The sequence below is a fragment of the Entelurus aequoreus genome, linkage group LG18 (genome assembly GCF_033978785.1).
Source record: "Entelurus aequoreus isolate RoL-2023_Sb linkage group LG18, RoL_Eaeq_v1.1, whole genome shotgun sequence".
Taxonomy (NCBI): Eukaryota; Metazoa; Chordata; class Actinopteri; order Syngnathiformes; family Syngnathidae; genus Entelurus; species Entelurus aequoreus.
The window spans coordinates 7,634,370-7,646,869 of NC_084748.1; the positions used below are offsets into that span (position 1 = coordinate 7,634,370).

Here is a 12,500-nt window from a genome sequence, read left to right on the forward strand (position 1 = left end):
AAACGCTGCGGCTAATATATGATTTTCGCTTTGCTAACGGTCAAAACGTTTTGTTTTCAATAGTTTTCATTAAACCCAAGCAGAGACGGTGTGTTATTGTTTTTGCCACGGCGCCATCTTTTGAAAGGGTTTGCTCACTGCAGTGTCCTTCCATTTAGTGCTTTTAAACCGAAAGTACAAGTGCTGCTCAGTCTTGTAGCCTTCCATAGCGTTTCTACTTGTGTAGCTCGTCATTAATCGCTCCAAAACTACTGTTTACTATGTGTAGTGTTTTAGTTCTTGTCTTGCGCTCCTATTTTGGTGGCTTTTCCTGTTTTGTTGGTATTTTCCTGTAGCAGTTTCATGTTTTCCTTTGAGTGCTATTTCCCGCATCTACTTTGTTTTAGCAATCAAGAATATTTCAGTTGTTTTTATCCTTCTTTGTGGGGACGTTGTCGATTGTCATGTCATGTTCGGATGTACATTGTGGACGCCGTCTTTGCTCCACAGCAGGGGTCACCAACCTTTTTGAAAGCAAGAGCTACTTCTTGGGTAGTGATTAATGCGAAGGGCTACCAGTTTGATACACACTTAAATAAACTGCCAGAAATAGCCAATTTGCTCAAAATACCTATAATTAATGATATTTACACTTAATTGAACGGTTTAAAAGAGGAGAAAACCCGAAAAAAATGACAATTAAATTTTGAAACATAGTTTATCTTCAATTTCGACTCTTTAAAATTCAAAATTCAACTGAAAAAAAGAAGAGAAAAACTAGCTAATTCGAATCTTTTTGAAAAAATTAAAAAAATAATTTATGGAACATCATTACTAATTTTTCCTGATTAAGATTACTTTTAGAATTTGGATGACATGTTTTAAATAGGTTAAAATCCAATCTACACTTTGTTAGAATATATAAAAAATTGGACCAAGCTATATTTCTAACAAAGACAAATCATTATTTCTTCTAGATTTTCCAGAACAAAAATTGTAAAAGAAATTCAAAAGACTTTGAAATAAGATTTAAATTTGATTCTACAGATTTTCTAGATTTGCCAGAATATTGTTTTTGAATTTTAATCATAATAAGTTTAAAGAAATATTTCACAAATATTCTTCGTCGAAAAAACAGAAGCTAAAATGAAGAATTAAATTTAAATGTATTTATTATTCTTTACAATAAAAAACATTTTTTTTACTTGAACATTGATTTAAATTGTCAGGAAAGAAGAGGAAGGAATTTAAAAGGTAAAAAGGTATATGTGTTTAAAAATCCTAAAATCATTTTTAAGGTTGTATTTTTTTCTCTAAAATTGTCTTTCTGAAAGTTATAAGAAGCAAAGTAAAAAAAATTATGAATTTATTTAAACAAGTGAAGACCAAGTCTTTAAAATATTTTCTTGGATTTTCAAATTCTATTTGAGTTTTGTCTCTCTTAGAATTAAAAATGTCGGGCAAAGCGAGACCAGCTTGCTAGTAAATAAATAAAATTAAAAAAATAGAGGCAGCTCACTGGTAAGTGCTGCTATTTGAGCTATTTTTAGAACAGGCCAGCGGACTACTCATCTGGTCCTTACGGGCTACCTGGTGCCCGCGGGCACCGCGTTGGTGACCCCTGCTCCACAGTAAGTCTTTGCTGTCGTCCAGCATTCTGTTTTTGTTTACTTAGTAGCCAGTTCAGTTTTAGTTTCGTTCTGCATAGCCTTCCCTAAGCTTCAATGCCTTTTCTTAGGGGCCCTCACCTTTTGTTTATTTTTGGTTTAAGCATTAGACATCTTTTTACCTGCACCCTGCCTCCCGCTGTTTCCGACATCTACAAAGCAATTAGCTACCGGCTGCCACCTACTGATATGGAAGAGTATTACACGGTTACTCTGCCGAGCTCTACAACAACACATCATTTGCAGACTATAATTACTGGTTTGCAAAGAATATTTTTAACCCAAATAGGTGAAATTAGATAATCTCCCACGGCACACCAGACCAGACCTGGGCAAATTAAGACCCGGGGGCCACATGCGGCCCGTTAAGCTTTTCAATCTGGCCCGCCGGACATTCCCAAATAATTATTTTAGATCTTTAAGATGGAAAGTGTAGCTGCCATTATGATGTGCAGTGATGTTTTCAAATGACCGTAAGTCTTGAACTATACAAAGTAGTTCAATGGTTGGAATCTGCGCTTTTGCATGATATACTAGTTACTATGGTAATCTAATTAGTTACTATGGTAATCTAAGCCACAGCAGCTCAGACGAGGCACCAAGCAGTGTGGGTGGGGAGCGTTTCCACTGAGTGTTTCCAGAGTGGCCAGCCTGAAATGCGGGTGTCAGGGACAGACGCGGAAGGAGATTTTTACAAGAAAGTCCTAAAGTTTAGTGATATATCAGATGTATCAGATTGTAAGTGTGTTTTTTTTTACCCTTCACGTTCATATTTCGATGTGTTTGTTACATTTTTATTGCGTTTCGCTTGAATGTAAAATATGTCGATGGAGAGGGGGTGTGACGTTCATATGTTGTCAATATTCAGTGTTTTATCGCTCGTAGTTAATATTGTGAATCCATCCATCCATCCATTTTCTACCGCTTGTCCCTTTTGGGGTCGTGGGGGGGTGCTGGAGCCTATCTCAGCTGCATTCGGGCGGAAGGCGGGGTACACCCTGGATCCCACATTCTTTATTTTCATGTACATTCATGTCTCATTCAGTAAAAAAAAATTAAAAATTCCATTCTGTTTTTTGACATTATTGTGAGGTTTTGTATTAGTGTTCCTAAAAATCAGATATACTGGCCCCCAGACACATTTTTTTCTCTAAATTTGGCCCCCCGAGTCAAAATAATTACCCAGGCCTGCACTAGACTGTATAGTGCAGACCTGGGCATTTTGCGGCCCTTTGTACGTCCCTGTCCGGCCCGCGTGAGGCCAATTATAAATTACAAAATACATTTTAAAAAGTATCTATTTAGAGTGTGCAATACAACGGTGCTGCTTTTGTTTTGAAAAGCGTTATTTGCATTACTTCCGTGTGGACGTATGCTCGTGCGCGCAGCGGCAATCACAAATTACAAAATAAATTTAAAAAAACGTCTTTGTCGTGCGTGCAATACAACTGTGCTGCTTTTATTTTGAAAAGTGTTATATGTGCGTATGTCCTGTGAGGGAAGGCGCACAGCGACAAGTGATGCCCGGTTATCCCAGAGACGCTAAAAAGAGAAAAGTTGATGACGAATGGCGTGTTTTCAACAAGACATGGACTGCCAAGTAAAGGTAAAGCCGTGTGCTTATTTGTGGTGCACACGTTGCTGTGTTTAAAGAATATAGTGTAACCACCTGCTGAAGTAGATGTTGTCTTCTTAAGTTGCGTAAATGAGAAGTGAGGAGACGTGCGTGTGGAAGGAACGAGATATGTTGAGCTGTGTTAGTATAGCTTGCTCAATAAAAGTTTAAAAAGAGCGTCAGACTTGGTGTGCACTTCTTCTGGACGCTACAATTGGTGGCAGAAGTAAAACTTTGCGCATACTGCACTGTTTGTGTGCTACGTCATCGGGAGGTACGTGCCACGTGAGGAGCTCGCCGCAAAGAGAGAGAGAGAGAGAGAGAGAGACAGCGTTTACAGATGCAGCCACGCTGCTTGCCACGGGGGGAATTCCGCTCTCAATGAAGACTCCCAGGTTTGATGGTAAGGCGAACTGGGAGGCATTTCATCCCACTTCTGACATCAATTGTAGCGTCCAGAAGAAGTGCACACCAAGTCTGATGCTCTTTTTAAACTTTTATTGAGCATGCTATACTAACACAGCTCAACTTATCTCGTTCTTTCCACACGCACATCTATCCTCACTCCTCATTTCCGCAACAGCAACGCTTCCTCCTTCTTCGCCAATCACCTTACAGGCGTGCTACGTTCACAACAAAGAGGATGCAGGATCAAGTGACAGAAATTTATATTTTTTTATTGTAATATACATCAGGAAGTGTTGTGTAAGAAAGTGTTAAAAATAAAACCATCAAAAGTCATCTGCTTTTGTATAAAGATAAGTTAGGTTAAATGAAAATGTTATTATTATTATTATTATCTATCTTACGGTATATCAAAAATAATTTGAGCAAAATTTAATTGAAATATTGTCGGTGTGGCCCTCCAGCAGTGCTCGGGTTGCTCATGCGGCCCCCGGTAAAAATTAATTGCCCACCCCTGGTATAGTGCCATGGCACAGTGGTTGAAAAACACGCCTTACGTCATATTTCCTCATTTCGATGCGATACTTATGTCCGATATTGCACCTGTAATAAAAACACAAAGCTGACATAAATCCTTTTTTTAAAAAAAATAAAAATAAAAAAAATCAATATATTGTATTGGCTTTGAAATGTATAAAAAAAAGCCGCAGAATCCTTAAATAAAATTGCGGACACCCCTGTGCTAGTAGGTACTGCAACGTTGCACTGCTATTTGATGGTGTTGCTAATGTTTTAATGTGTTTTTAAAGCCAAATGGTGTTGTTGTGTGTTGCAGAAAGCTCATTTCCAAGCCAAATTATTTGCGAAATCGGACTAATTTAGAGCATGGAAACGTGCCGACTCTGGGATCTCTGTGTGAAAAGGGCCAAATAAACTCTTCTCTCGCCGACCTTACAGTGAATTGTACCATGTGTTCACAGAACAACTTCCTGCTCAGGCTCCTTAAAGCCTCTCTCAAATCACATTTAAATATATATAAAAACAATTGTAAACACCTTTCCTCAAAGATTGTTTTTAAATAACACTGGCTTATAGATTAATAATAAAAAATAAAAACATGGTCTCGATTGGCAGGCGCATGAAAGGTTAAGTGGTGGGGGGGTTCGACTCCGTCATTCCACTGTTTGGCTCGCTTTGACAGTTTTACCGCACGAGAGACGCTAAACAGTCCCCCGCGCTCGACAGCAACACCCGGGAAGCCACCCCCGACGATAAGGTGCTCGGACGTTAACCGTCCAAATATTTATAAAGTTTTGTCACGTTTTAAAGTTTGTAATAATAGCGAGTCAGAAACATTTCTAATCATAACCAAACACCTCCTTGAACGAAAGCTGCCTGTTTTTTTTTTGTTTATAATTGAATTTGTGCTGCAACATTGATTTAGAAATCTAAAAAGATTACCCTAAATTCCGGACTACAAGCCGCTTTTTCCTACGCTTTGCACCCTGCGGCTTATACAACGGTGCAGCAAATGTATGGATTTTTCTTTGCTTTAAAAATAAAAACCAAGCAAAGACACTGAAAACGTGTGTTATTGTTTGTGCTAAGGCGCCATCTTTTGGACGGGTGCTGCTTTGCTGCATAGCCCTTAAGTTCAGACTGCGCTTTCAACCGTAAGCACAAGTGTCGTCCGTAGCATTTCTACTCGCATGGAGTCTCCAAGCGACGTTTGTAAGTTTTACAATATAGCTAAAACAATTCTTACTTACTAAACCCGTCCCATGTGTGATGTCTGTAGGAGTGTTTTCATGCATGTTTGTACGTGCTGTCGTTAGCCTTAACTAAAATGCTAACATGTCTACTAGTGTCTGTGTTAGTACCTTCAACTTACGGTTATTTTTGTTATCGTTTAAATTTCACAAACTCCTCGGTTAATTCGCCAAAACGTCACCGTGAAGTTTAGCTGATTGGAAAGCTAGCGGGTCCATGACGACGACTTCCTTTTTGTTTGATCGGCCGTTTTACTGCCGTCTTACAGACACCGTTTGGGGGGAAAAAACAAAGATTACCTTAAATTCCGGACTACAAGCCGCTTTTTCCTACGCTTTGCACCCTGCAGCTTATACAACGGTGCAGCAAATGTATGGATTTTTCTTTGCTTTAAAAAGAAAAAACAAGCAAAGACACTGAAAACGTGTGTTATTGTTTGTGCTAAGGCGCCATCTTTTGGACGGGTGCTGCTTTGCTGCATAGCCCTTAAGTTCAGACTGCGCTTTCAACCGTAAGCACAAGTGTCGTCCGTAGCATTTGTACTCGCATGGAGTCTCCAAGCGACGTTTGTAAGTTTTACAATACAACTAAAACAATTCTTACTTACTAAACCCGTCCCATGTGTGATGTCTGTAGGAGTGTTTTCATGCATGTTTGTACGTGCTGTCGTTAGCCTTAGCTAAAATGCTAACATGTCTACTAGTGTCTTTGTTAGTACCTTCAACTTACGATTATTTTTGTTATCGTTTAAATTTCACAAACTCCTCGGTTAATTCGCCAAAACGTCACCGTGAAGTTTAGCTGATTGGAAAGCTAGCGGGTCCATGACGACGACTTCCGTTTTGTTTGATCGGCCGTTTTACTGCCGTCTTACAGACACCGTTTGGGGGGGAAAAACAAAGATTACCTTAAATTCCGGACTACAAGCCGCTTTTTCCTACGCTTTGCACCCTGCGGCTTATACAACGGTGCAGCAAATGTATGGATTTTTCTTTGCTTTAAAAAGAAAAACCAAGCAAAGACACTGAAAACGTGTGTTATTGTTTGTGCTAAGGCGCCATCTTTTGGACGGGTGCTGCCTTGCTGCGTAGCCCTTCAGTTCAGACTGCGCTTTCAACCGTAAGCACAAGTGTCGTCCGTAGCATTTCTACTCGTATGGAGTCTCCAAGCGACGTTTGTAAATTTTACAGTGCAACTAAAACAATTCTTACTTACTAAACCCGTCCCGTGTGTGATGTCTGTAGGAGTGTTTTCATGCATGTTTGTACGTGCTGTCATAATGTAACGGAGCTAGCGTCGTTAGCGTGAGCTAAAATGCTAAGTGTGTTAGTACCTTCAACTTGCGATTCTTTTTGTATCGTTTCAATTTCACAAACTCCTCGGTTAATTCGCCAAAGCGTCACCGTGAAGTTTAGCTGATTGGAAAGCTAGCGGGTCCATGACGACGACTTCTGTTTTGTTTGATCGGCCGTTTTACTGCCGTCTCACAGACACCGTTTGGAAACAATTAAAGTATGTAAATAAACATTTGCAAAATATTTCTATGTAAATAACTCATTTCACAACATGGAAAAATATTTTTTCTTCTTCTCAAATTCACCGGGTGCGGCTTATATGCCGGTGCGCTCTATAGTCCGGAAAATACGGTATATCCAAGATCTTTACATGATGACTAACGTCACCCCCCCCCTCCCAAAAAAGTTGTGACCTTTCCATCTGATCCCAAGTCAGCTCTTTAAGGAAGATTTTGTTTTAACATTTTTATGCTTTGCTGATTGGCTCTCAAACGACAGGAAGTTGTTGGAAAAACGCATTGAAGTTGTTTCAAAAGAAAAGTAAACAAACTCTGGGCGTTTTTTTTTTTGGGGGGGGGGGGGGGGGGCTGATCGACATGATTGATCACCTGACCTCGTCGGAACCCCCCCCCCCGATCGTACATTCAGTGTGACAACAACAGTGTCAACATGTGATTTGGCCACGCCTCTCCCAGGAATGTCAGATTTGATTTTGGCGGGAGAGGAAGCTCAACGACACGACATGCAGGAGGACGAAAGAGGGGGGGGGCTCCACCTCCTCCTGGGGAGGAGTAACACTGAGGCAAGCGAGCAAACGTCAGAAGGTAAAAGCAGAGAGAAGATAAAAAGGAAACAGACGGAGGCAGCGAGAGCCTCCGTCCGTCCAAACGTCGGTCCGCTCACTCACTCAAAACAAAGTGCTGCCGTCTCCTCCCGTCCCCTGGAGGGCGTCCGCCGGCGTCGCTCCGCCGCCCACTTCGGTACCGGCGGCGGCGTCCAAGGAGGCCGGGTCGAAGCCTTGCTCCGCGCCCGTCCCGTCCGCCTCCACCTTGCCGTTGTCGGCCAGGAAGGTGGAGTAGGCGTCGCTGTCGGCCATCAGGAGTTTGAGTTTGGGGATCCAGCTCTTGCGGACCACGCGGCGGGCGTTGGTGCACATGTCGGCGGCGATGGCGTTCATCTCGCTCTCCCTGAAGCTCGGCGCGAAGTTCTGACAGTAAACTGCGACAGGGGGGGAGACGGAAGACGTGGAGCAGATGGACTTTTTTACGTACGGAGGGTGACGGAATGTGGCTCACATTTGACGGCGTGCAGCACTCGGTTGTCCAGCGGCTTGCGACTCGGGTCGTTGGTGGACGAGCGAATGCCGGTACCGCAACTGTTAGCCAGGGTGCTCCTGTGGAGAAAGTAAACACCTTAAGACAACTCTGATGGTCCGCATTGTCCCTACTCAGTGGCCTACTGGTTAGAGTGTCCGCCCTGAGATCGGTAAGTTGGGAGTCATACCAAAGACTATAAAAATGGGAGCCATTACCTCCCTGCTTGGCACTCAGCATCAAGGGTTGGAGTTGGGGGTTAAAGTTTGTTAAAATAACGGTTAAAATAAGTTAAATAGAAGGTAAATAGGTTAAATCAGGGGTGTCAAACTCATCTTAGATCGGGGGCCACATGGAGAAGAATGTACTTCCAAGTGGGCCAGATTGGTAAAATCACGGCACAATAATTTAAAAATAAAGACAACTTCAGATTGTTTTCTTTGTTTAAAAATAGAACAAGCACATTCTGAAATTGTAGAAATCATAATGTTGTTGTTTTGTTTTTTTTACAATTACCTGTTGTGGTTAATAGTATACATATTTTATTTTTGTCGTTATTTATATTTTCTGAATACATTATGTGATAATGTTCATTAGTCAACTCATTGGTGTTAATTTTCAATCTATCAAGATAAAAAAATTATATAAAAATCAAATTACAGTATGTTATTTGGGATAATTTTCCTCGACTAACATCAAGTGGTTTATTTTGTACATATGTAGCATCATCTACAAAGATACAAATAATTGCTATTGCGACATCCAGTGGACACATTTAGAACAGCTGTTTCTTTCATTAAAAAATTTCAGGTACATTTTCATACTTAGCAAACTCAACCCGCGGGCCGTATAAAACCTGTTCGCGGGCCTGATCCGGCCCTCGGGCCGTATGTTTGACACCACTGGGTTAAATAGATAGTAAATTAAAGGTCAAATTTGTTAAATAAAAGTTAAAATAAGTTAAATAGAAGGTAAATAAGTTAAATAGATGGTAAAAGAAGGTACATAAAAGGTACACAGTGTTTCCCACACATTCATTTATTTGTGGCGGCCCGCCACGAAAGAATTAAGGGCGGCACAAAAAAAAATATATATATATTTTTATTTTTTAGGCAAATCATATAGTTCAGGGGTCGGCAACCCGCAGCTCCGGAGCCGCATGCGGCTCTTTGACCACTCTGATGCGGCTCAGCTGCATATTTGCCGACCCCCCCGATTTTCCCAGGAGACTTATGGATCTCAGTGCCTCTCCTAGATAACTCCCAGGGCAAATATAATCCTATTTTCACTCTAATTACTAAATTAAGGGCGTGCCCTAATTGCACTGCAGTAACTGTCCTCTATAGCATTTACAAACAGCGTGCCAGCCCGGCCACATGTTGAATGTAGCTTTTACTTGCACACATAGGAGACAGCAAAGCATACTTAGTCATCAGCCACACAGCTTACACTGACGGTAGCCGTATAAAACAACTTCAACACTGTTACGTTACAAATATGCGCCACACTGTGAACCCACACCAAAAAAGAATGAAAAACACATTTCTGGAGAACATCTCACCGTAACACAACATAAACACAACACAACCAATACCCAGAATTCCATGCAGCCCTAACTCTTCCGGTCTAGATTATACACCCCCGCTACCACCAAACCCCCCCCCCTCCGTGCGTCGGGTGAGCGGAAGAGTTAGTGCTGCATGGGATTCTGGGTATTTGTTGTGTTGTGTTTATGTTGTGTTACAGTGCAGATGTTCTCCAGAAACGTGTTTGTCATTCTTTTTTGGTGTGGGTTCAAAGTGTGGCGCATATTTGTAACGTAACAGTGTTAAAGTTGTTTTATACGGTACGGCTACCGTCAGTGTAAACTGTGTGGCTGCTGACCTAGTACGCCTTGCTGTCGCTTACGTGAGCAAGCTGAAGCTGCATTCTACATGTGGTCGAGCAGGTACACTGTTTGGGCAGGCTGTAGAGGGCGCTAAAAGCAGTGCCATCACGCCCTGATATTCGGGAGTCTCCTGGAAATAATGGCAAGTATGACGCTATCAAGCGCCATTCATTCAAATCTCGCGGGCCGCACTAACGTCAAATTTCCATATTAAAGTGCGTGCTGGTGCGTGTGTCTGAGACCCCTGGTTAACATAGCACAAAGCAATTTAAGCTTTATATGCGGTGTTTTTCATTTTAAATATTACAATTATTTTTGTGGCTCCCATTATTTTCTTTAATTTGTGAAACTTGCCAAAATGGCTCTTTGAGTGGTAAAGGTTGCCGACCCCTGATATAGTTGATGTAGATGCCCATATCGGCTGTTCAGATTTACTTTACAAAAGAGAAGTGTAGGATCAAGATTTTTGGAGCTCTTTGTTCAGTGGATCAGATGTTTGATGAAGCTTTGTGTCTATCAACCACCCACTACTGTTTTCTGTTTATTTGTTACTGACTGTGGCAGGACACCTCTGCCTCTGTTTCACTTTATGTTACTGGTAAATAATATGGTTGTAGTAGTAGGCTAAAGTTAAATTATTTAGTATGCACTAATTAAAGGGGCAGAGCTTTAAGAGACATTTTAGCTTTTATATTTTTATAAGATATTTTTTGTAAGAACCACAATTAATAAATATATTTCAGTGAATAACTTATTGTTCAAATCTGTATATAAATATGTACATAAAGTGTTGTAATTATATTGTAAAATGGATGGATGGATGGATGGATGGATGGACGTTTAAAACAAAACTATTATTAATTAGTAAGTATACATTTTTTGAGCCTTTTTAGAGAAAATCATATCATTGTAGTAAATTATGCAAATTATTCAATGATGTCATGGTGACCACGCCCATAGCCACGCCCCCACCGCCACAGGTATCTTGGCAGTTTATGGGAAACACTGGTACAGTTACTTAAAAATATGTTAAATAGATGGTAAAAGAAGGGTCAATAAAAGGTAAAATTTGTTAAATAATGTCAAGACGTGGACTATGGCGGGTTTGTTTTCCCGAGATGCAAGAATAGTTGGATCGGACATGGCTTGGAGGTAAATACATGATTTATTTTAAACACTAACAAAAGGAACAAATAAAAGGCGCGCACAAGGCGGAGGTACAAACTTGACTATGAAACAAAAACTTACACTTAACGTAGACTAAGGACATGAAACAAAAGAACTGCTAAACGTGACATGAATAAACAAAAACTTACTTGGAACAAGCATGGAAAGGATCATGGAACAATGGCATGGAATCAACGCATGAGTGACAATGGCATGGAATCAACGCATGAGTGACAATGGCATGTAATCAACGCATGAGTGACAATGGCATGGAATCAACGCATGAGTGACAATGGCATGGAATCAACGCATGAGTGACAAGGGTAACAGCAGATAATGTCGCCAGGCCGACCAACAGAAAAAGATAGGCTTAAATAACAGTGACATGATTAGTGACAGGTGCGTGAATCAAAATGTGCAACAGGTGAAACTAATGGGTAACCATGGGAACAAAACAAGGGAGTGAAAAAGCAGGAACTAAGTGACCAAAAACCAAACAGGACATAACTAAAACATGATCAAAAGACATGACACATAAAAGTTAAGATAAGTTAAATAGATGGTAAAAGAAGGTACATAAAAGGTAAAATTTGTTAAATAAAAGTTAATATAAGTTAAATAGAAGGTAAATAGGGGGTAAAAGAAGGTAAGTAAAAGGTAAAGTTACTTAAAAACAAGTTAAATAGATGGTAAAAGAAGGTCAATAAAAGGTAAAGATAATTAAATAACAGTTAAAATAAGTTAAATAGAAGGTAAATAAGTTAATTTTATGGTAAAAGAAGGTCAATAAAAGGTCAAATTTGTTAAATAAAAGTTAAAATAAGTTAAATAGAAGATATATAATTTAAATAGATGGTAAAAGAAGGTAAATAAAAGGTACAGTTACTTAAAAATAAGTTAAATAGATGGTAAAAGAAGGTCAATAAAAGGAAAAATGTGTTAAATAAAAGTTAAAATAAGTTAAATAGAAGGTAAATAAGTTAAATAGATGGTAAAAGAAGGTCAATAAAAGGTACAGTTACTTAAAAATAAGTTAAATAGATGGTAAAAGAAGGTCAATAAAAGGTAACATTTGTTAAATAAAAGTTAAAATAAGTTAAATAGAAGGTAAAAGAAGGTCAATAAAAGGTAAAGTTTGTTAAATAACAGTTAAAATAAGTTAAATAGAAGGTAAATAAGTTAATTAAATGGTAAACGAAGGTCAATAAAAGGTAAAATTTGTTAAATAAAAGTTAAAATAAGTTAAATAGATGGTAAAAGAAGGTACATAAAAGGTACAGTTACTTAATAATGTTAAATAGATGGTAAAAGAAGGTCAATAAAAGGTAAAATTTGTTAAATAAAAGTTAAAATAAGTTAAATGGAAGATAAATAATTTAAATAGATGGTAAAAGAAAGTAA

At 39.5% G+C, this 12,500-nt stretch overlaps 2 protein-coding genes across 2 annotated transcripts in view; one reads left to right on the forward strand and one right to left on the reverse strand.

The window, feature by feature from the left end:
- The window catches only part of LOC133633769 (tRNA (guanine(26)-N(2))-dimethyltransferase-like), a 104,842-nt gene that overhangs the window by 17,817 nt on the left and 74,525 nt on the right, over positions 1-12,500 (forward strand). The window lies entirely within an intron of this gene.
- Positions 7,414-12,500, reverse strand: part of nacc1b (nucleus accumbens associated 1, BEN and BTB (POZ) domain containing b) — a 51,505-nt gene continuing 46,418 nt past the window's right edge. Inside the window, exons 7-8 of the mRNA XM_062026019.1 lie at positions 8,027-8,124; positions 7,414-7,949 (exon numbers count right to left, since the gene is read on the reverse strand). Of these exons, the coding sequence (XP_061882003.1) occupies positions 7,639-7,949; positions 8,027-8,124 (409 nt within the window). The 3' untranslated portion in view covers positions 7,414-7,638. The remainder of the gene's footprint in view (positions 7,950-8,026; positions 8,125-12,500) is intronic.